This window comes from Panthera leo, chromosome B3 (genome assembly GCF_018350215.1).
Source record: "Panthera leo isolate Ple1 chromosome B3, P.leo_Ple1_pat1.1, whole genome shotgun sequence".
NCBI classification, from domain to species: Eukaryota; Metazoa; Chordata; class Mammalia; order Carnivora; family Felidae; genus Panthera; species Panthera leo.
This window is the reverse complement of record NC_056684.1, coordinates 115,100,131-115,124,828: the sequence shown is the minus strand read 5'-3', so window position 1 is coordinate 115,124,828 and position 24,698 is coordinate 115,100,131. Positions and strand designations below refer to the sequence as shown.

At 53.3% G+C, this 24,698-nt stretch overlaps 1 protein-coding gene across 3 annotated transcripts in view; it reads right to left on the bottom strand.

The window, feature by feature from the left end:
• Window positions 1-3,712: 3,712 nt before the first annotated feature.
• The window catches only part of SMOC1 (SPARC related modular calcium binding 1), a 155,146-nt gene continuing 134,160 nt past the window's right edge, over window positions 3,713-24,698 (bottom strand). For 2 of the 3 annotated variants that reach the window (XM_042943639.1, XM_042943641.1), the window contains exons 8-12: window positions 20,422-20,614; window positions 19,771-19,853; window positions 19,487-19,592; window positions 10,157-10,401; window positions 3,713-4,143 (exon numbers count right to left, since the gene is read on the bottom strand). In XM_042943639.1, the coding sequence (XP_042799573.1) occupies window positions 4,127-4,143; window positions 10,157-10,401; window positions 19,487-19,592; window positions 19,771-19,853; window positions 20,422-20,614 (644 nt within the window). In that variant the 3' untranslated portion in view covers window positions 3,713-4,126. The remainder of the gene's footprint in view (window positions 4,144-10,156; window positions 10,402-19,486; window positions 19,593-19,770; window positions 19,854-20,421; window positions 20,615-24,698) is intronic. The other variant, XM_042943640.1, reaches the window with a different exon arrangement.

The following is a 24,698-nucleotide window of genomic DNA, read 5'->3' as shown; positions in this document are numbered from 1 at the left end:
CAGTGACCCAGGCCGTAGGGGTGAGGGCTTGATTTGGTGGCACTGCACGAAAAATGTCAAGTTTCACGTCCCCGCCTGAACAATCGAAAAAGAGGCAAGTGCCACAGGGCAGACGATGGGAGTGCCCCAAAGGTCTTCAACCCCACTGGTGGCTTTATGTGGGTCATTCAGGAACTTGGGAGTAAAAGGCCAGATGATCAGTCTGGCTCTTTCTGGGTTTTTTTGTATAAGGCGGTGGGTGCTGCCAGCTTCCCATTCCCCCCTGGACCCCCAGAGAACCAAGGGTGGGTACCCATCCGGAGGCCCCTCTTCTGATGCGAGCACAGGCCCACATCCCGACTGAAAATGTCCTCAACCCTTCCCTCCCTGTAGAGGCTAGGCATGGCTCAGGAGCCTCTTGGTGAAGGAAGAAACAGGATGGATCCGTCTTTTCCTTGACTGCTACTGGTGATGGCCCTCCTGTCCTCGGAGAGAACAGAGGAAGGCCGAATGGGGCTGCAGGCTGGCCCTGCACTCAGCTGTGAGCTCGGGCCCGTCCTCTCCCACGCCACGCTGGGCATCTCTGCTGGAGGCTAGGTCTGCCCCAGGTCTCCCACTGATGTCCTGCGTGGCCCAATGCCCCCTTTCTTTCTCTCCCCCCAATCCCTGAAGCATATGATAGGCCTCTGCAAACCAGTAGGCTTTTAACGTGACTCTAAACTGCTCAGAGAGGGGCGCCTGGGTGGCTTCGTCGGTTGCGCGTTCAACTTCGGCTCAGGTCGTGATCTTGAGGCTCGTGAGTTCGAGCCCCACGTCGGGCTCTGTGCTGACAGCTCGGAGCCTGGAGCCTGCTTCAGATTCTGTGTCTCCCTCTCTCTCTGCCCCTCCCCTGCTCACTCTCTCTCTCTCTCTCCCCCTCAAAATTAAATAAACATTTAAAAAAATTTTTAAAAAGTTGTTTTTAACTGCTCAGAGAAAAACTGCGCTCGTAGCTGAATGCAAGCACCTGGGGTCTGAGCTGGACGGGAGGGGAGAGAGGTGGCTATTCTAGCTCTTCGAGGAAGGGAGGCGGCAGTGGGCAGAAAAATCTGAGGGTGGGTGCCACCAGTAAGTCACTGGACTCCTGAGTCTGAATCCTGTGAAATGGGGAGAAAGACACACGCGTCACCGGGCTGTGGCATTAGGTATAGCAGGGCCTGTAAACACAGGGAGCTCTGGAGCCTGGAGCGAGTCTGGAGACACAGTGTCAGCACTAAACCTGTGTGACAACATTGAAGGGCTTAGACCCTTTCCCAGAACACTTAGCTGCAGAGAGGGTTAGGGGAGAATTTTCGAGAAGAATTGTCCTCTGTTCGCCTACAAAGGACAAAGGGATGGGGTGTGGCAAAAGAAACCTTGGGGAGTTTCTCAGAGGGTGGCGGGGAAACCATTTCTAGGCACAGCGGTGCACGGGGAGAGGGGGCGAAAGAAAGAGATACCGGTAGCATCGGAGAAAATCTAAAGCCTCACCTTGGCCGCCAGTCCCCACCCTGAAGCCCTCCAGCAATGTGAACCAGACTAGCAGCCTCTGCCTGAATATGTACCCCCATCAGATTGGGGCAGAGACAGCATGAACCCCTTTGGGGGGGCTGCACCCTGTCCACAGCTGCTTCCCACCTGGGGTCTTAAGATGGGGATTATGGCCGAGGTGCCCACCTCCACCAGCCTGAAGCCACAGGGCAGGTTTCCCCCCCGAGCCTTGCCCCCGAAGCACTGCCAGCAATGTTCACTATGTTCCAGTGAGGGTTTGTGGGGGCAGCTGCCTGAGGAGGTAAGAGGGAGCACCGCAGAGATCACAAAATGGTAGGCGAGGGCCAAAGGGACTGGTCAACGTCCTCACGGCAAAGCGTGGGGGCACCTCGTAGCCACTCAAGGGTTCCCTTCTAGTCTGACAACTCGGACTTCCTAGGATCAGAGTGAGGGCTCCTGGACCAGGGAAAACACCAAACTTTTAAGAGAAAGCAATCTTCCCATCAGAGTAAGCCCCCCAAAGAAAGAGGCAACAGCTACCAAGGTTTACCCATTTTTATTTTTTTATAAAACCAGCTACAAACAGTCTCCTTCCCTCCTCACAAACGAAAGCCACACAACACAGCCTACACGCGTGTGAGAGAGAAGATGGCAGGGTTGGGTGGGTGGGTTATGAATTTCCACAGGGAGGCACCCCCTCTGTGTTTTCATGCTTCCTCCGGGCCCGGGAAAGGGGCCGGGGCATTGAGGAAGGTCGATCTAGCTCCAGCACACCAAGTCATCTGGTCCAGGCCAAGGGGGATGGGGGGGTTCCCTTTCCTCCCTACCATGTTGGGATGGGGCCTCCAGTCACCCCTGAGATACCTTCTAGGATTTTCTCCATGATAGCAAGAACCTTCTCTAGCCCGAGGCCCCACCAGAGCATGTCTTGAGAAGGTGCACTCCCCGCTCCGGGCCCTCGCTGAGCACGGCCTTGAGTGGGCCAGTGCTTATGATGCCAATGCCTTCCAGACCCAAAATGGGGTACACAGTCCGCCGAGGTGGGCGCACTTATGGGAATGCTGGCTGGGATATGAGAGGGGCAATCCAACAGGGGCATCAGTCTTGGGCTACCTGCCTTCCTTCGAGGCCACCATGGCCGCTCATGGGAAGAGAGGCTAAATGTCAACTTGTTGCCCTCTGACAGCTGTCTGAATGGGCGCAGCCACCAGGCCAGAGGAAGGCTGGACAGCCCACAGTGGAATCCCAGTAAAATGTCTGCAGAAAGCTAGGCCTCATTTCCTCCTAGCTGGGCTATTATCCCTGCACTTCTACAAGAGGCAGAGGCAGGAGGCCCAAGACTAGTTTTGCTCTGGAATTGGCCTTGAGCCTGGGAGCCCTTAGAAGAGCTTGAGAAACAGGAAGAACTTCAGTATTGGGTTAAAAACCAAATAAACCATTGAGTTTACCAACAAGGTGGCTCTCTGGGCTCCCCCCTCCAGCTTGTGGTAACCACTGAGGACAGGATGGCAGGGGAGATAGAGAATGGATGGGAAGCCCCAGTCTGACCTCGCTGCTGAGAGTCTGTCTTGGGAAGCCTCACTCGTGCATTTGCAGGAGGCTGGCACTGCACTCATCAGTGTGGGCCTTCTGTCCTCTTCCCTCCACTGCTTAAAATTGTCAAAAATCGACTAAATAGAAGGCCCCACTGTGTGTCTTTTTCTTCTTTGCCTCCCCTCTCCTGCTTTACAGAGTAGATGCTGAACGTGGGTGAAAATGTTTCAAGTGGCTTCATGCAAATGGTCTGAGGGTCATTTGCTCGGTGGGTCATGAGGATACTGGTGTGCCCACGGATGGATTCTGGGCCACCCGACGGTCTGGAGAGCAGGAACATGTGACAGGGGGGAATTGACACCAGTGCTGGCTACTGCCTGCCCTCCAGGGGCAACTCCCACCTGCCCCCCAGCCCAACCTCCCTTGAGAAGGCCAGCCTCCCAGTGACTTGCCAGATCTGACAGCTAAATCAAGGGGCAGTGCCCTCCTCCCACCAGAAAAGACCCCATGGAGTCTACAATATGATCACAGGGCTCCCATCTACATGCACACAGGGGTCGGTCTCCGGCGTGGCTGGGGATGCAGTTCTGGGTTCTAGAAAGCCGGGCCGTGTGTCCGGAGCCCCACAGCAAGAGCAGGGAAGGGGGTGGAATAAACAAACAGCAATGCCAACACCTGTACAAAAGAACTATACAATTTACATATATATTTATGTACAGTATATAAATCTCTTTCTTCTCAGTCCCAGCAACAAACACCTTCCCCCCCCCCACCCAAAAAAAACCCCTCAAAGTTGTCAGTAGCAGATCCAAAAACATACAATAAGAGAGAGAATAAACAGTCTTTTTCCCTTTCCTTTTCCCACTGTGGTATTAGATATTGGTATTTAAAAATGAAACCAAAAAGAAAACACGCAAATGGGGGTTGTCAAAAGTGCAAACATGGTGGGCACCACTTATGTTACATGGGATGTGGCTGGGCCGGGGCGGGCGGGGAAGGGGGAGGCGGGGCGTTGAGGAATCGGTGAAGGTTAGGTGTGTCGGATGGTCTGGATGGTCCGTCCTGCCTCTCTGGTCTCTCCACCTGCCCATTGGTTTTCCACTCCTTAGACGAGGCGTCCTACTGGGAAAGGGAATAAGCAAGGAGTTAGAGGTAGGTTTACGGCGTCCTACTGGGAAAGGAAATAAGCGAAGAGTTAGACGTAGGTTTACGAGGAACCCAACGACACGCATCAACTACTCCCAACCTGGGAGTGGCAGCGGTGGGCTTACAGGTGGGGACAGCAGGACCCTTGTAGTGCTAACCAATCCTTCTCTTCGTTCTCGGCACAAAAAAAAAAAAAAGAAGAAGAAAGAAAATGGGAGCCAAAGTTACTTGGCCAATTCCTCCACTCCTGCCGTACTACAACGCTACATTTAGGGGGTCCGTGGCGGGGACCCCAAAAAGAAGACAACTTCCTGAATCGGTTTGGACCTGCTCATTTTTCCTGGGGGAAGCTGCCAACACTACCACCTGCAACAAACAGGAACATACGACACTCAAGTGGCCTTGGCCCCGAGAACTGGTGGAGCTTCCTTTCTACCCGGGTGCCTGTCTCCTGCAACCCCCTGAATGAGGAACGGACTCGAGAAAGAGCCAGAAGTTGTGTGGCTGTGCCTCCTGCTCTGGGGGTGTTGGCGGCCCTCTTCTGCCCGGGTGAACCCGCCGCTGGCCAGCACCTTTAAACAGAGTCCCTTTTCCAAAAGGCCAGGCCCTCGTTGGGGTATCTCTCTGAAATCCCCTCAACTATTAGCTAAGAGGGCTTTGGTGCTGAGGGACATCGGCATAAGCTTCTTGGGTCCTGGTTCTCCAGGTCACAGAACATCAGGGTGGAGAGAATCTTGGCCGTAACCACGTGGTCCAGCCTCATCATCTAGAAACTGAGGCTTGCAGCAACTGAGGGACTTAGCCAAGGCCCAAGCCTCCCCCTGCTAACGCCCACTCTGCCCCACTGGGGGCTTATGGATCTTGGAGGCTTCTGCAGGGCCCAGGGCTCCTCGAGGAGGAGTGGGAGCTGAGAGGCGGATGCACCAAGAACTGGGCCAGCTCTGCATGACCCCTGGAGGCCGCGTGACTTTGTGCATGTACCTCAACGCCACTGGGTCAGTCTACAGACTGGGAATCGGGGCCACAGCTGTGCTGTCTCCGCTCTGCCTCTGACAGGATCGCCTTGAGGGCTGACTGAATTCATGAAGTGGAGAGAGGGCTTTGAAGAGCATGAAGTGCTGAGGGGACCCGCGCCCACCCAGCCGGTCAGGCGAACCCACAGCTCAATGCTCCCACCCCCGGTTTTGCTAACATTCCTAAGCCCTGAGAAAGTGACACAACCCAGGGTGGGGTGGGGTAGATGCTGGTATGTCTGATTTGACAGGTGAGGAAACCAGCCTGGAGAGGGAGTGGCAGGCCCAGGGCAGGCAGGTGGGCAGTGATGGGATCCGGCCTGGCTCTGAGTCTCATCGCTCATCCACTCGGCCCAGCAGCGGCCTTTCTCAGCGGTGAGCAGAAAGATTCCCACAGAGAAGGAGGGCCCTCTAATCATGCCGCCCGCCGAGCTGAGAAGTGCAGGGCCCCTGGTGTCCAGGCCTGGCTTGTGGAGGCTCCTGGCACTAATGCTTTGCCTACATCACATGGCTTACTGCTCGGGGCAATTTTATACGATTGTTATAAAATGACCACGTTGTCTCCATCGTATGACGGAGGAGCTGTGGCTCGGAGACAACACAGCTTTTACGTGGTGAAGCAATCTCGGACCTGGCTACCTTCTCCCAGGGCCTTGCTTTGAACCACCGAGGAGGGCAGGGGACAGAAAAAGCCTGAACCCAGGGCAGGCGGCATCCTTGGGCAATTCCAAGGGAGGGCTGGGATTTTTTCACCAACGGAGGAACTAGTCTCCACGCTGCCTGTACTGACGCAGGGCGGGGACGATAATCCTGATGAAGATGTTTTACAAACTGAGGAAATGTGGTCCCTCGGACCCAAAGCCACACTCATCCCTAAACTTCGTGCACTCCCCCAGCCCCCGGGAGCCCCCCACCTAGCCTGCAAGCCTCTCTCGGCCCACCAGAGGGCACCGCATGACATCAGATGACCAATGCAGGGGCTCATTCCCCACATGCCTTTGGCCCAAGCGACTTTTCTGGGGCTCTCCGGAGCAGAGCGACCCAGGGACGCTGCCTTCAGCCCCTGGGTGTGCTCCTCCAATACTAGCAATTTCTTTTGCACGTTCACTACGAACCAGGTCACTGGGCTAAGTTCCTCACGTGCACCATCTTGTTAAACCTTTGCACCCAATCTAGGAGGTAGATGCTATCATCTCCATTTTGCAGACGAGGACACTGAGGCTCAGAGGTTCCAGAGCTAGCAAGCGGCAGGGCTGGGATTAAAAGCTAGGTCAGGCTGCCCTCAGAGCCTCTGTTCTCACCCCCAGCTCCCGCCCCCACCTCCCCGATGTCTCTCACTAATGCTCCCTTCTCCTGCAGGCACTGTCTGCTTGGAAGCTACGGGTTCTCCCCCCGAGTTCGAAGGCGGTGCCCTGGGCCCAGCAGCCTCTACTCCTGCTCATGTCACCCCCAGCTGGGCCTGCTCCCCCACTTTCCCGGACTCACCGCTGGTCTTGTCTCCCTTGGCCTTCCTCAGGCAAGCAAAACTGGCCTGCTCACACAAGGGACCACCTTCAAACACTCTGGGGTCCTTCTCATGGAGGGGACAGCATTCTGGCCTGGGAATCCTGAGGCTGGGTCCAAATGCCAGCAATGATGCCACTTCACGTGGGCCCTCTGACCTCGAGCAAAGTGCTATTCCTCTCTAGGCTCGTCTAGACTCCTCGACTGCAAAATGGGTTGAGGACGCACACACACAGAGACCTGCTTACATTCGTACGCAGACACACACACACACACACACACACACACACACACAGAGGGACACATGTACGGACATGCATACATGCATGCACACGCACAGACCATGTACACACATAGGGAGACAGGCACACACTCAGACATGCACACAGACACCTGCACACACACACACACACACACACACACACAGACATGCTCGCAGGGACACTCACGGACATGCCTATGCATGAAACACGCAGAGACATGCACGCGGGCACAGGCACCCCAGCCATACTTTCAACCAGGCAGTGATTCAGGGGTCAGCAGCGGCCGCAGAGCTCTCGGGCCTCTCTGTCCCACTTCCGGGGTGGGGAGCTCAGGGGGAGGGTCGAAGGTGTTGGGTGAGGAAGGATGGCAGCTGCACTCTAGGGGCCTCCCTGGGCACAGCTGTGAAGGTAACTTGAAACTAAAGCCTGTTCTCAGCTGAGTCCGGCTTGAGGAGGAGCAGTGCTCCCTAAATACCACAATCCAGGTGACAGTTTTCCTGGGTGCTTCCCTCAGGTCCCGTGTGTCGGCCGGGGATGGCAGACACCTGGGGCCTGGCAAGGCTTCAGAGAAAGGCTAGGAAGCCCCTCTCCGCTCTGTGGCCGAGAGGTCACCACACTCGGCCTCCCCTTGGCATCTGTGTGCTGGGTAGACCAGAGGGGACTGAGGGCAGAGTCATTACAGATCCCTGTGGGGCCATCCCTCCTCGATCCTTACATGCCCCTAGGTGGGCCTCGGGTCTACGCTAACGCTGGGTGGTGTCTTTCCAAGACTGGTCCTCTGCCTATGCTCCGAAAAATGGGCACAAACCCCACGGGTGTCAAAGCGTGATGTCACCACAGGGGGCAAGCCCCTCGTTCATTCATTCATTCATTCACTCGTCCGACAAGGATCTGATGGCACCGTGCACCGTGCTGGGGGTAGAACCGAGGTGACTTTTCTGAAAAAGTCAGCTGCAACACAGTGTGAGAAGTGCTGCTGACCGAGGCAATAATCTGAAGAAGAACAGTAATGTGGAACTTCGATTCAGTTCCTTCATTGTCTCGGGCACCGTGATAAGTGTTTTCACTCACTGTCCCACTGAGTCAGCACAACAGTCCTTTGAGGTAGATACCGTGGTTGTTCCCATTTTACAGATGAAGAAACTAAACTCCAGAGTGGTGGAGTAATTTGTATTTGGTGAAGGAGCCAGTCTGTGGCAGAGGCGGGGTTGGAGCCAGGACATCGCACTGTGTCCTGGGGACCCAGAGTACTATGGGAACACAGAGAGGCGTCCTCAATCAGACAGGAGTGCCCAGAGCCATGAGCTCACTCACCCAGGGTCACACACCCCAGAATGAGGGCCAGAACCAGCTACGGAGGGGGCAGGTCCCAAGACAGGGTACTTGGCGGTAATTCATCCACTTCCTGTGCTATCCTTTGGGTTCACCGAGGGTTATGAGCCAGAAAAAGCCCTTAAGTTTTCTCCCTGGGCAATCTCAGCTTTTTTCAAAGCTTCCATTTCAAGCAAATCGGTGTCACCCAGGTTGGCATCTTCAGCCCTGACCCTTCGCCTGCACTTAGAGAACCACTGGTCCTTGAGATGCATCCAACTTGACACATTCAATCCATACCGGTTGTCTTCTCCATCCCCCTATGCCTGCTCCGTTTGTCCTTCCATGTTGCCCAACTCGGTGAACAGACCCGCCCTCCAGTTGCCCAAAGCAACCTCCATCCCTATATCCACTCGGTCACCAGAACTGCGGCTCTATGTTTCTCAAAACCACTCACTTCCCTTCACTCCCACTGTGCTTTCATTAACTCAAGCCTCTGTCGCCTCCTGCCACAGACTCCTGGGGGGACCTTGCCTCGCTCGTGTGCTATCTTTTTTTCCCACACTGCAGCCAGAATGCATTTTTGAAGCAAAAACCAATCCTATCATTTCTTGGACTGAACCCCTTCCATGGTTCTCTGCTGCCCTTATGAAGTTGAGACTCTCCCCTTACCTCCTGTCACCCCCCAGCTCCTGCCACCTTTAAGTACGCATTTCAGTCCCACTAACATCTTTCAGTTCCTCTAGAACCGTTCCTCACCGCTACATCTTCACTCTAGGCTGTAGCTTAGAACACTTCTCCCTCTGCTGACCCCTTGCCTCGGCCATCTCCTACCCATTCCGCAGGTATCGGTTTAGATCAGGGGCTGGCAAACTCATCTGTAAAGAACTAGGTAGTAGATACTTTAGGCTCTGCAGGCCGTGTACAATCTATCATTTATTCCTCCTTTTTGAAAATGACGTCCCTTGAGAAATATAAAAACTATCCTTAGCTCACAAGCCATGCAAAAATAGGCCAGCGACTAGATTGAGCCTGTGGCCCATGGCTGGTTTAGACATCGCTTCCTTCACAAAGTTTTCCGAGGCTGTCTGCCCCTGAGCTAATTTAAGTGCCCCTACATATGTTCCTACAACACTCTGCACTTGTTCTATCATGACAGAGATGATTAGGTTTCCACCAGAAAACCTAATCCACGTTCTCCTCCTCTTCCGGGGCGCTCTTAGACTTCCTTACTATTGGGTGTGGTCTGGTGGCAGTTCCAGCCACTACGGGGTATGAGAGGTAACGTGTGTCACTTCCTGGACTGGAGCATAACCTCCCCACCCCCCCATGAGCACTGTTCCATGCTTTACTCCATCTGGTTTACTGAGAATGGAAACAACCGCCATGGTGACCTTGGAAGCCACCTAATAAAGAAGGAAGAGTCATTCTTAGCCAAGATAGATCTCAGAGTGACTGCACAGTACAGTCTCCATTCCTGTTCCTCCCCTTGCACGCACAGGCATGCACACACACACACACACACACACACACACGCACACACCATGACCTGGAATCATGCTGAAGTACTACAAAGGCAAGATGAACAAATTTCTCCTGCGTTGGGCCACTACATGTGTGGGTCTGCTTGTCACTGCAGCCTGGCCTCTCCTAATACCCTCTCCGAGCACTTACCACAATGCACATAAACACTTTAAGATCTATGTCCTCGGTAGGCTGTGGAAGGACAGGGACCTTATCTGTCAACTGTACCAGGCATCCAGCACAAAGCATAACACACTCTTCATAAGCAGTTGAATAAATGAGTACCTGGGATCTCATCTATCGAAGGAGCCTATGGTCCCTGTGCCTGGGTGGGGCACGTACTGGAAGGCCAGGAACACCCGAGTGAGCACTCACCTTCTTTGCTAACACCCAGGCAGCCCTTCAGCTCAGGCAGTGAGATGACCTTGTCCTTGTTCAGGTCACAGTAGTCAGTGAAACGCCGGGCACACTTCTTGGGCTTGGCTTTCTTCTTCACGTAACGCTTGAAGGGCTTCATCTCCCGCTTGTTAATGTCATTGCTGCTGTTGCTGTCCAACTGGCTGAAGTACCAGTGCACCACTCGCTCCTCCAGCGTGTGGCTGGGATCTGGTTCTGAAAACCTGGGCCACAGGCAGACACCCCCCACCCCCACCCCAGACAGCACCACTCAGGATCCTGCAGGAACCAATGGCCCCACTGCACGTCTCTCCCACGTGGGCAATGCCAGGGTGGTCGTGCTGAGCTGCCAGCAGTCAGGTAGCGAAGGCTCTTTCAAGCCAAAGACCTCCCAGCCCCACTCAGCCTGCAGCAGAATCAAGCAAGCCTCTCCAGCTAGACTCTCGAGACCGGGTAATTTATTTCTCAGGGGTCCCCGAGTGGGTCACCCTTCTTACGTGAACCTGCCTCACCCTCTACCACAGGCAGAAATGTTCTTGCATAAGATGGGGGCTCAAGATATATTGAATGGATTTCATTCACCTGAGTAAACCACAGCTGGGATCCACGTTGTCCTCCTGGCCTAGGGTTCATCGCCAGACAAGCTGCGGTTCACATGTGAACGTGAACGTGTACGCTCACTCAATCAACGTGACTACGGGAAAGGGCGATCTGAGCACGCACACACGCCCAACACCAGGCCAGGTCCCGAGAGGCATTGCCCCGGGCCTCAAACTGCTCAATGTCTTGGTAAGACTGAGCCAAATACGTTGAGATCAGCCAGTGACAATTCAACGTGAAGTTCCCAGGGCCCGTCACTGTCGGGCAACAAGTGCAGTAGGAATCGAGAGAAGAAGACAATTGTGATGGACACAAACAGAGCAAGTCTAAAACTGGCGAGTCCCGGACCTACTAGGGGTGAGTCTCTCCATGGAGAGGTTTTAAGTCTGGAGGTCTGGGATGGACCTAGGAAACCACATGTATGGTAGAACCCCGGGGGATTGTGCTTAAAAGTACCAGACTATAGCAACCAAGAAGGCTTCCTCGTGTCAAGGTGCACAGTAGTGACCACGTCTAACACAGCCCACGTATGCACAGTACTGCATCTGGCAAGAAGAAATTATATCTTGCAAGAAAAATATTCACGGCACTTGCCAACACCTTGGGGTTCTTCTCTGGGGTTTGCCAAGTTTTCCAGAAGGGAGGGGACCATCTCTGACCCCACCCCTATGAACGAGCCAGCAAACTCTTTCCCTTTCCCATCCCCAAGTGCCCTCGATGTTTAGGGAAAAAGAAGTTTCATTACCAAAAAAAAGCCAGCATCCCTGCTAAATGCCCATTCCTAATTAAGTGGATTGCAGTCTTGGGCAGCCCCCCTCACTCCCCCCGGGCACCCTGGGCTGATTCCAAGGCAGTACAGTTGGTGGATCTGCCAGCAGGATGTCTTCTGGACAGGTTTAATGCAGGGAGTACCTGGGCAAGGTGTGAGGGACCATCAGCCCCTGGTTCTTTGGGAATCTGCCTGGTCTGTCATGGAAAGCAGGCTCAGAAGGTCCTTCAAACAGGAATGGAGTTATTTGTCGTAGAGCTCAGATTTTTGTTTCTGCCAGTACGTGGTATTTTGGCGTGTCAGAGCTCCCTCTATTTCACCCGTAACATTCACTCTCAAGCCTGCAGGGTATACCAGGTGAGCTGCAGAAAATTCTCTATCAAGATGCTTGTGGCACAGGAGGGAGGGTGGTCAGCTCCCTCTCTGAGCACCCTGCCTACCCGTGTTTCCCTGAACGCGAGGGAGGGCGTGGGCTGCAGAGGACAGCCAGGAAGAGCCCCAAGGGAGGTACTCCAGTGGGGACTCTCCCTTTGGACCCCTCCTGCCAGAGGCCATAAGAGCCCATGGCGGCAAAGGCAGATCTTTCTCTAACCTTTAGGCTCAGCATAGCGTCATGTCTACCTAGAGGCTGGAATAATAAAGCCTCAGTCGCTGAGCTGGGAAGGGATGAGGTCATCCCGCCCAGCCGCCCTGCCAGCAGAGGCCCACTGCCTCCGACACGTGTTGCTGGGGCTCCAGCCTGTCCGGTTCTCAGCAGCTCCACCAATGGAGCTCCCGCACCGTCCTTTGGGCTGGTGTTCTTCTGACTTTACAACCTCTGGGAGTTTCTTCCCATGCAGAGAGACCATCACTTGGCTTTGCTCCCTTTTCCTTCCTTTCCTTCTGACTCTCCCTCCCTCCCCTGTCTCCTTTTGTCCACTTGGTCCTGCCCTCCTCACTCCCAGCAGCATCTCACAGCCATGACCACTGGCCTGACCTGGCCCTGGAGACTCCGAGGATACTTCCTTCTCCCGGGAGAAGTCCTCTGAGGCCCCTCCGAGTGGTGCTTCTTCTCTGCCGCACCCTCAGCCTGTCCAGGTCCTGCCTCTTCCCCCTTCCTCCCCCTTCCTCTGCCCTCCACGTAGGGCTCCCTGCTTCTGAACTCCTTTGACTTCCAGAAACCCACCGTCCCACCTCCACTCCTGACAACAGAGCCCAGCTCTACCTGTGACGCTGGCAGCACTAGGGGCCTACTTTGGAACCCAATACTTAGCGCAGGCCAAGCTCTAAGTACATTTAAAGCAAGAATTTCTTAGCCTTGAGGGCTCATGGACCCTTCTGAGAACCTAAACAAAGCTATAGTCTTCTCTGGAAAAGCGCACATGCACATAGCACTGTGCTGACTTCCAGGGTTTGATGGACTCCCTAAACCTCATCCAAGCTCATGGACTTAGGTAAAGAACGCTTGATCTACAGGGAAGGATCTCCAGCCCTGGCCCCAGAACACTGTTTAACCATGAGCCTTCTGGAAGAAGATGGGGTGAGAAAAAGGACGGTAGCTAGAGGGGTTTAGGGATAGTTTCCATGTTTCCAACAAAACATAATAAAAAACTGCAGAAGGCATTCAGCTTAAAACTCTGAAAATCAGGTTCTGAGTTTGCAACAATCTTAAGTCTCTGCCATACTTCATACAAGATCGAGTCAGGATTGAGCTGTGTCAGGAGTCCGGGTTTAGTCCACCAGCAGCAGGCACGCATGTGCAAAAGAGCCAAGAGGCCTCGGTTGGCTCAGGAGAAGCTGAGATTTTCCCAGGGGAGTGCCCGATGGGCGGGGCCAAAGGGCCTCCCGCAGAATTTCCAGGAATCTCTCAAGCAGTTTTATTAGAGCCCTTTCCATCACAGTGAGACTCCCCAAAACTTACCCCTGCCCTCAAAGCCATACCCCCCCTGATCCCTCCAGCTCCTGCGGCCTTCTAGAAGTATCCTTTAAAAACACTGGGAACTTGCCCTCCCAGCTCTAGGCTTCCTTCCGCTGGCATCAGACCTCCAACCTTTCTCTCACATGTGTACACACAACCCCTGCTGGAGACTGGGACTGTTGGGATTCAAATCTGCTCATCAGGCAAGGGCTGGGGACCCTACATCAGAGGGTGCAACGGTTCCTTAAATGACCTAACAGCGCTGGTCCATGCCATGGGCCTCCCTACAGGTGAGGTTCCACTCTACTAAAAGGGCTCACTGGGTGTGTAGAGTTATCCAAGTGTCCCTGGAGATGGTGTGGCAGGTCACACCCAAATGATAATGAATTCTAGATTTTGGAAAAACAAATCCAAAGACTGGTGTCCGCTCTGTCTCTGGGCTGTTTTGGTGGCTGTCCTGTTGACTTTGACCTCCAGGGATGATGAAACACACTAGAGCTGGGTGCCTCCTTGGCCACACTGACTGTTCTCCCAAATTCAGAGGTGACAGGTGCTGCCCTTCTCCTGCAACACTTTCAGTTTTGATTCTGCATCCTCACTCTGCCAGGCCTTGGCTGCAATGCACAGCTGGAGAGCCAGCCCATTTGCCACAAGAAAACTTGCTTTGGCCAGGATCTTGGGCCTTGTTCTGCTGTCCCAAGCAGTTTTAAAGAAGGTGAGGCGGGACGGCCTGGAAGCACTGGCCAAGCCAAGCAGACCAACGGAGCCCCATCTGGAGTGGGGTCCGAGCCCTGCCAGCTGTGCAGGGGGGTGGGGCTGGGAAACGCCGAGTCAGCCATATTCCACACTTTGCCTTACAAGGCCATCAACAAGTAACCACGCGAGGCAGGAAGGAGGAAGCCACAGTACAGATGGTCTCTCCGTGGGGGACCGCATGAGGGGCCAGAAGGCTCACGCAGCCCATCCCACCTCCCTGGAAAGTTCACATTCTCTGGGGCGAGATGGAAAAAGGAGCGGGCTCCCCTGCTTGAGAAGACTGCCAGCTGGGATCTCAGAACTTTTCCTTTGGGTCTGATGAATGCTAATGGGTGCCATGGGAGGGCTGATCTCAGGAGGAGCTCACCTCCTAGAGCCCTGGAAGGAAGGAGCATGAGGATAATTCAATCATCCTGCAAACTTTCATTGAGAACTGCTGTCCTCAAATGATACTTACAGGCTGCCCCTCCCATGTACTAACCACGGATGTTTCTATGGACACCCTATTCTACTTTGCCTATTCTTAGATTTGGGCAGGACCGCTCCCCGCCCCCCCAAATGAGGCTGGAAGCCCAGAAAAGGAAGCAGACATCTCCCTCTATGCCATGTCCGATCACTAATAAGTCTTCAAATCTGATTACTTTCAATGCTAAAGCTTCAGAAAACCATCCCTTCCCTCATAGCTGTAGTGGGGCTCCCCCTCTCCTATCGCTCGGATGATGGCTGGAATGCTCCCAGCCCATCTTGCTCTCTTCCCATCCAGCTTCCCTATGGCCTTCGGGATGATTCTTCAAAAATGCTCATGGGGCACCTGGGTGGCTCAGTCGGTTAAGCATCCGACTTTGGCTAAGGTCATAACCTCACCGTTTGTGAGTTCGAGCCCCATGTCAGGCTCTGTGCTGACAGCTCAGAGCCTGGAGCCTGTTTCAGATTCTGCGTCTCCCTCTCTCTCTGCCCTTCCCCCACTTGTACTCTCTCTCTCTCTCAAAAATAAACATTAAAAAAAAAAAAAAAAAAGCTCACCTAATCATGGGTATCGTCCTGCACTTGGCGTGGATCACAAGGCCTGGCATGATCTGGTCTCTGCCCCAATCCACAGCCCCACCTTCTGCCTGCCTCCCAGATTTAAGGCACACTTCTTACAACTCCTTGCACAGGCCCTGCCTCATTACGCCGAGGGCCTATTTGCCCTGGTCCATCTAGGTTGGGGCATTACCCCTTCGTCCATGAAGATGTAACTCAGGTGAAGTATCTATCATCTCATATATAAAGCCTTCCCTCACGTGCCCTCCTGCCCCTGAAGCCCCCCAGCACTCTCTCTGCCTCTATTACCCCACTGACCTCATAGTGCAATCCTGTGATTCTATACCCCTTCTCTCAATCAGATCGGAAGCCCCTCCAGGCAGCGACCATGACTTCGTCCCCGGAACCCGACCCAGAGCTTATACCAGGGAAGGATGGAAATGTAAGAGTTGGTGCGAAGCCAGAATCTGTAGGCCTGACAGGTGTTAGGTTGTGGGGGGGGGGGGGGGAGACATGACTTCTTTGTCCCTTCTTCCCACTGGCCCCAGCTGATGTCCAGCTTTAATTGCCAGACCCTGAGAGGATGTAGGAGGGATCAGATGTGCCTTCCCTGACTTTAGTCTTCCGTGCCTACGATCCCAATTCTGCCCGAATTCAGAGCAGAGGCCAAAACCCAGCCTGGATTCCTGAATTCTCTTCAACAGCCCTACTCTAGCTGTGCTCCCCAGGCTCCAGCTGCCCCATGCCTTTGTTCTTTTATCATAGAAGAGTGCCTGGCCAGGGTCTCTCCACATGGGGTCCCAAGTCTCTTGGGCCCATCCAGGGAGCTGTAGGGACAAAGAAGGACCAGGGTGAATTTGATGGCTAGATTTGGCCTCTTGGTCTTTCAGTAGTTGGTGAGCCCTCTGATGTGCGGGGTAAGGATCAAGAGGCCTTATCAAGACATGTCTCTCTGTATCACATAGGGATCTATCCATCTATCTACCCATCCTTCTAGCTGTTTATTCATTCAGCAAATATTTATTGCACCTCTCCTATGTGCCAAGGATTATTTTGAGTTCTAGGAACACAGCAGGGAAGAAGACAGATAATGTTCCTTCTCCATAGAACTTAAATTTTCATTAAGTAGGGTAAGCCAGACAATAAATAAACAAGCCAGCAAAATACCAGCTAGGGTAAGTGCCTGGCTGAGAAATTAAAAAGAGGTGTGGCGACAGAGGGTGACTGGCAGCCCCTTTAGATGGGCTGGTTGCTAAGAAGTTGACATTTAAATGGACAGTCGGGACCAATCACAGGAGGATGGGGCCTCATATTCCAGGCTGCAGCAGCAGCTGGCATGGAGGTCCTGGGGCAGGCAGGAACCTGGAGGGTTCTTCAAGGCCTGTTTGAGGGACTGAGAAGGACCAGCAGCTGGGACATGGCCAGTGAGACCCTCCTTGCAGGGCCAGTTCAGGTGGGAGCTACAGCTTAAAACCTGGAGAACCTGCTACCCCTGGCCGTGGCCTCCTCATGTAAATGCTGCTCTTTCTTCCTGCATTCCCCAATTCCTGCCAGACCCCCTGGCCCCCAACTCTCTTCCCGGATTTCTAAACTATGTCTTGGTTCATGTGGTGTGTCTTTTGATTACAAGTCCAGCCTCCAGGTAACACAGTTACCAAATGCATTTCAAACTTTTCATTCTCATCAACACCAAACCCAGTTTTGGCATAATATGAGCTTAACATGAAAAATGTGTTTAGGAAAGAATCCTTTTTTAATCTTCTCCCCACTCTAAATTACACCTAAAAAAGAGGGTTTTTAAAAAGAAAAAGAAAAATCTCTTCCCTAAGGATACGTTGGTATTAAAAACTGGTATTAAAAACATTGTAAACTTCTTAGTTTTTATTTTCTGTAAAGATCCCTGCAACCTGTGATTTGAAGGCAAGGCATCAGTCCTGATGTCGTCTGGCCAGTGGGACCTACCTGTGGTTTTGACCTCCATGGACCCCTCACCCACTGGCCCAGGACCCAGCCGGATCTGGTACTTTCCTGGCACCCTCAGTCTGCCTGGGGCCGAGGCAAGGCCATGCTCGGAAGCTGGGCTGGGCTCCCAAGGAAGCAAGTGGGAGAAATTTGAAGTCTTGTCTTCTCAGGAGTGCGGAGAAAGCACCAGGCAGGCTCCCTAAGTGGCTGGTCAGAGCCAGCAGCCCCAGGTGGTTGTGGATGGGAAACACTCAGACCTGGAAGTTTTAAGCCCATGTCCCTCCTGTTTACTTTTTCCATTTTCTTCTTCTTCTTCTTTTTTTTTTTTTTTAATGTTTATTTGTTTTTGAGAGAGAGAGAAACAGAGCGTGAGCATGGGAGGGGCAGAGAGGGAGGGAGACACAGAATCTGAAGCAGGCTCCAGGCTCTGAGCTGTCAGCACAGAGGCTGACACGGGGCTCGGACTCACAAAGCACGAGATGATGACTTGAGCTGAAGTCGGACGCTTAACCAACTGAGCCACCCAGGTGCCTCCCCATTTTCTTCTAATAAATATCTCATCCCAATTTTTGCATGAAACGACAGGCATTTTTCATATTCCGAGCATGAGTAACAAAGGCAATAAATACTGAATATGCTTCCACAAACTCCCCTGCCCCCTCTTCTTGGAGAAATGGATACAGTCCTCTCTATTTTAAATGCCCAGTCGCTGAGCACCGTCGGCTGCCTCCAAGCTGTTCCCATCTCTCAGCCTATCAGACCCTGTCTCCATCTTCTCAGACTCAGTGCTGTGACCCCCTGGGGAGGCCTGATGTCATCCACAGGGTGTGTAAACCCAGAAACCAGCCTGAGAGCTCACATGGGGCTGCTGAGAGGAAGTGCACCAGACCAGCACCTTCCAAGAGTGGCAACCAGGAGGCAACCTCTGCGTTCACTTGGACGTGACCTAAAACTGGGTCTTCCGGACAGCCACCCTCGCCTGCCACAGGATGCAGCACCCCTGAGCTTGCGGTCCTGGTTCCCTACGCTAGACACATACCCTGTGCTCCTGCGGATCGCCGGCAAGGCGGCTACGCAGGGGCCTCTCCCCAGGCCTGGAGCCTGGACCTGCCACCGTGGTGGCACTCCTTGCCTTGCTGATGACGGCTCTGTCTCTGGGCAGATGCGGAGGAACTGGGCCTCAGAGCTCAGAGACAGGTGCCCGTCCCTGCCAACATGGGTACTTCCTCCACTGCTGTAGGAGCCCGACGCCCCCCTCCCCAACACACACCCCTTCTGTGCCTCCCCTCTGGCTTCCTGGTCCCTGGCCGTCTCTTCTGTCTCATCTGTCGCTGCTCTCCTCTCCTCCTCACCCCCTCCAGCCCAGCCCAGCCATACTGGACGATGGGTGTGCCCTTTCTTGGAGCCACAGTGTTCTTTCCCTTTTCCTGGGGTGGTTTTCCTTCTTTCACTGGCTAAGTCCTACTTGTCTTTCAAAACTCAGCTCAGCTATCACCTCCTCCAGGAAGCCTTTCTGATTCCTCCGGACTGAGTTAGCAGACCCTTTTCTGTTCTTCCACCTTATTCTGGCACTGACCACGCAATTTGCAAGTGTTTGCTACAGCCCAGTATCCCCACTAAGCTGCATACTTTGCGGACATGAACATGCCTCACGTTCCTGGGTTCCTAGTCCTTAGACCAGCTTCAACAGGTGCTAAATGTGTGGATGGGTGGATGGATACATGCGTGCGTGTGTGCTCCAACCACTGACCTAATGGACCCAACTAGTGAGGCCTGGGATGCTGGTCACTGGGGAGTGTGTGCATTTGAGCCTCATGTCAGGACTGCCTCAGCCAGCGTATCAGCTGCTGAATTAAGTTGGATTTGGATATGGCGATGTCCAATCCCACTGCCCAGAGCCCTTGGGGTTCTCAGGAAGCCAAAAAGGCACATGATTCCTGCCTTCTTAGAAGAGTAGAAAAATCACCAAGTGCTGTGTACTCCCTCCCTGCCCTCACTGCCCGGTTACATGCCCCTCCCCCTTCCTGCTATTCAGGACTCTCACCCCAGTGCATCCACTCCTGAGGCTAAGGCGCTGGAAGTCTCTAGACATCCCTAAACTTGCCTGTAATCAGGTAACTAAAAGGCAGAGAAAAGCAATTCCCAAAGAACAGGGAGGGGAGAGGGTGGGAAGACTTTTGGCAGAAGGCAGGACCAGTCCTTGCCCTACCCAACCCGTAGCCCCTCTCCCAGCCTCCTGAAGCATCTGGAAAGTCAGGCACCCACATCCCCGGCTGGGCCTGCATCCCGCTCACGTTCTCACCTCCCACCTCCAGTAGGCGCTGCTGAGTTAATGGCCTGCACCATGTCGGTGGTGAGGGCATCCAGGAGGCTGGTGATAAATTCCATTTTCTTCCCTTCTGGACACCCTGAAAGATAAAGTGAGATTTGAGGGCAGATCCCAGGGCCACTGTGATGCCTCCCCCCCCCCCGCCCGGCTCCATCCTACAGAAGGGGAAGCCAGAGGAGGGAGCTGCTTCTGCACCACGGGAGTTGGAAGAACAGAAAGAGGTGACGGGACCAGCAAGGGGCAGCCTCTCCTCCCACCTGGCAGCTCCCTGTCTTTGAAGGGATCGTCCACCTCTGCGCTCTTGGCCCTGGCGTCGCTCTCACAGCTGGGCATCACGTAGCTGGGAGGAGAGAGACACGGGGGCGGGTAAGGAGGGGCTGGGAACTGAAGCCACTGCCAGCCGCAGCCACCCTGTTGCCACTAAGCCTAGAACTCCCGGGGCCAGCAGCAGAATGGCGCCTGTGCTGTCCAGCAGCCACCCGGCAATCCCAGTACCAATGTTTCCAGAGGCGTGTTCAGGCATGGCATGGCAACCACTCAAGCAGAGCGGCGCCTCAGTCACCTGAGGTCTGCACGCAGGATCTTTGGGATCCGCAGAACCTAGGGACTTGGGGCGATAACCTTCTCACCGGTAAACTGGAGTTCGGAGAGGTTACTTCCTTTTTCGAGGTCACCCAGCGAAGAAGGGACAGAATTGTTACCAGAATCCGGGACCCAGGTCTTTCTACCAGGACCGAATCTGCCCAGGAGGAGAAATGTTCTCCTCGTGCCTTGATTCCCGCCGGGCCAGGCCGGTAAAGGAGGGAAACACGAGCCTAGCCTAACAGGGAACTGGGTCTCCTACCCCAGGGTCCCCCTAGGGGCAGGATGGGCTTGGGGGCGGGGGGCGGGGGGCAGAGAGGGCTTACCGTGTGGAGGTCCCGGGCAGTGGGCGCCCTGTGTCGACTAACACACACCAGCAGTAGCCAGTGGACTGGTGGCACTGCACTGGCTTGTAGAGGCCCCCGGGGGCACACTCAGGGATGACGATGCCCTCCCGGGGATTCTGCCTGGCCTCTTCCAGGGCACTCTGCCTCTCCTGGTCACACGAATGGACCTTCTCTGCAAGAGAAGATGCAGCCTTTGGGGGCTCTCCCTCCCGTGGCTTCTCACCACTGCTTTTGGGGTAAGGATCCAGCCCGGCCCCCAAGGAACTGATGGCTGGTGAATCACCACGGAGAGTTGTGGCTCCCACACTGGCCCACGGTGGCAGGGGCTGGCTGCAGCCTCTCCACGGCCAGGGCTCATTAGCATTCACACCCAGTAGGTTCTACCGCGGCGCAACCAGCCGGCCCTGGACGGCAGGGCTGTTCCTCATCCGAATGGCAGTTTGCCCCCCAGGGGTGGAATTTCCCCGACTGTTTTCAGAGTGGCTCCTGCTGATGCACTGTCTCCTGGCTCCTGGAGGTGCAGGAGCCTGGCCCCTGGGAGCTGACAAGCTGACGCAGGAACGCCTGTGTGTGCGGACGCTCTCCCGAGCCCAGACACAGCAGGACAGCGCCCCGGCCGCCAGCCTCGGAGAAGCGATGCTCAGTGCCCAAGAGGAGCAGAGACAGGGCCCATCCCCACTCCTTCCCAGGCTCCAACAGGAGGCTGGACAGGCCTGAGCCGATGACACAACACTGCCCCATCCAGCAGGAGAGAGAAACGCCCACAGGAAGCGTCTGCCCTCAGTAGCCTCGGGCAATGCGCGAAGGCGGCCTTACAGCCAAACCCGGAGTCCCAGAACCAGGCCCAGGCTGTGTGCGGTGCCCCTCGCCAGGCAAGGCCGGCTTGGGGGAGGCCTCAGCCCCACAAGGCCCCTGGCCTGAAAATCCCACCTAACGGTCTACCTGCCTGACTTCCCTTTCCTGTTGTGTTGTTGCTGCTGTGTTTTCTTTTGTCTTTTAATTATTAAAAATAAATAGCACTGGGTTTCCTTTCTTGGTATAAAGAAAATTTTGAAAAACCCATGATCCCACCAAAGGTAAACACTACCTTTCCTAGACCTTTTCTTTTGCACATACAACATGAAAATACATATGCACACACCTACTTCGTTATTTGGGTTTTTTTTTTTTTTTTTTTTTTTTTTACAATAAAAGAGATCACGTCATAAACGAGTACTATTATTTCCTCTTGTCTATTTATTTACTTTATTATTTCTTTAACGAACACGAGTCTATAACTTTCCTCTTGAAGATGACAAGAATGGTCTTGAGCGACCCATGAAGTTTCACAGTGTATTATAAAAATACCATTCTTAGAGGGGCCATGGAGTGGCTCAGTCGCTTGGGTGACTCACTCTTGATATCTGCTCCGGTCATGATCTCACCGTTCTTGGGTTCAAGCCCTGCACCGGGCTCCACGCTGATGGCGTGGAGCCTGCTTGGGATTCTCTCCCTCTGCCCCTCCCTCACACGTGCGCATGTGCTCTCTCTCTCTCTCAAAATAAATAAACATTTTAAAAAATTTAAAAAATACCATTCTTAGAGCCAGGAAGTAGGTACCAGCAACCTGGAGATTCATGCTGCTCAGTGAACAACACAAATGGTCAAATTAACAGCAACTCAACTCTAAAGGAGCCAAACCTCTGAATTAATGGCTCTGTGAACAATCGACAAATGAGCAGTACAGATGCTTGAACGAAGCAGGTGGACACAGAGATGCGAAGCAGCCCAAAGCAGTCTTTGAGAAAAGTCACACAACGGGGAAAAGATTCTTTGTCTCACTCCTAGGAGAAACGCTGAAAAGCAATAGCCTACTGAGTCTCATTGCAGGGAGAGGGGGATGTTTCCTTAGGGGCATAAAAATATCTAAGGGTCAGGAGGCAGCTATGCTGAGCACATTCATTATTAAACTATAACTCTGATTTTGGAGAATGAAAAAGAATACTACTGTTTTCATAATGTAAACGCATACACACACACACACACACACACACACACACACACACACACACAAAACTCAACAGGATCTCCTCGGCTGGAGGAACAGAAGTTTAAAACAGTTGACAGACTTTAGACTAGGGATTCTAAACCTGATTAGAACTACCACCAGGACAGCCTCTAGAGGCAGCTTAAGTAAGAGACATAAACTGATTGGTTTATCATGGACATAAAGCTGGCTTGAAGACCCAGATTTTTGGCTTTGGCCCCTGGCTGGGATGGAGCCATGGCCCCTTTTAGGGATTACACAAGAGTTTCTCAATACCTCCCCCAACCCCAATTTGGTTACCTTATTTCCCGACCTCATATTTCATGCCACGGGAAAGGCGACAGAGAAGCAAAAACCAAAGAAAAACAGCTTTTTTACTGGCACCACGTTCGTGTAACAACCTCTGACAGAGGCTTTAAATTAAGGTCCTCCGGGCCAACATTCTAAAGCCATAAATCAGACGGAAAGGGAGAGGTGCAAAGAGAGTGGGGGGCAGAGCGAATGATAACCTGACTTCACACCGTCGGGGACCCTGGAACTGCAGAAATGTGGAGAGAAGCCATCTAAGAAGGTGGGACCCCGTGGTTTGGGGGCCGTCGGGAGACTTCTGGAAGCCCTTGAAGGCTGTTCTGAAATGTTTCCAGCCGGTTCCCATAGAGGCTGCACTGAGTGGTATGGAGAATAGAAACCATACAAGTGATGAAGCTCGCTAATTTGGAAAAAACAGGGACGAGCGTGGAATTAGAAGGCCAAATGTAGGGTTTATTGCTTGTTTGCTTATTTATGACAGGCCCTGAAAATTCCAGATGCTCCTCTAAGAAAAAGACAGGAGAGGTTTATAATAAATCACTAACCCTCTGTGAAGAGTACCCAGGGAATTTGCCTTCCAACAGAGAGAAAATCTCCCTTAAAACCATCTTTATGCTAACAGTCAAAGCAAATATTCATTGAGTATATGTGCCAGGTGACAAGACAGCTTGCTTAATCTCCTGTGTGAGGTGGGCACCATTATTTTATGCCCATTTTGTAGACAAAGATGCTGAGCTTTGGAGGGATTCATGAATTTTCCCAAGTGCGCTCAGCCAGAGGGAAGAGAGCTGGGACCCCAGTCAAGGGCTTCTGACAGTCAAGCCTGTGTCTTGCGAAATTTTATACAGAGGTTACTGCCTCTAATCGGTTACCCTGGGAGAAAAATGCATTTCTTTTTAGTGTGAACCTCTTCCGGGTCAGTCACTTTGCAGACTACCCCAAATCTGCTGCATTTAAAACCAAGTGTGTAAAATCACATCCTTGCACATGGACACAGCACAGCCTCTTCTGAACCTCTGATTGTTCTCGGCCTAAATACACTGCACATCTTGCACCCGAGGATTTTTGCCCACTTTGCTCTGGAACTGAAAACTTAAAGCCAAATTGGCCACTCGCCTGCCATCACAGAACAGCAAAATGAATACTAAGAGCTCGCACTCTATCTGAGTGTTCAGCATGTGCCAAGCTTGATACTGGGCACTTGACTTGTATTAACTCACTTCAAACTCATCACAAACCTGAAGACAGGGGTCACTATGACCCTCACCGAGCAGAAAAGGACCCAGGAACACAGGCGGACTGCATGGTTTCCTCAAGGTCATCCGACCGGAAAATGGCAGAGCTGGGGATCCAGCCCAGGGAGTCTGCCCCCGGGGCTATGCTGTCCACTCTTCTTCAATACCATCTCTCACTGCCACATGCTCATCTAATTTTTATTCTAACCCATATTTTTATTTTCCTTGGTGCGGCAGATGGTTAGAAAATGGTTCCAGTGAATCGCACCTCTCTGTATCTGTGCCCTCTTGCAGACCCCTCCACGCTGACTCTGATTTGCTTTGACGAATGGAAAGGGCAGGGGTGACAGTGTGTGACTTCCAGGCCTAGGCCTTAAGGGGCCTTGCAGTTTCAACTTTCACCTTCCTGGAAGCTGCCCTGAGGCTACCATGTAAGGAAGCCAGTCCAGCCCACTAGAGGATGAAAAGCATATGAAAGAAAACAGGACTGACGCAGTCCCCAGCCAGCACCAACTGCCAGATGTGTGACCTTGATCATCGAGGCCGCTCCCGCCCCATGGACCCTCCAGCTGGATGAGTCCAGGAGTGCGTTCAGACAGAGCCAGTCAAGGAACCACCCAGCCAATGCACAGAAACATTCCAGCATCTATTGCTGGAACACCCAGTGTAGAAGTACGTCACACCCT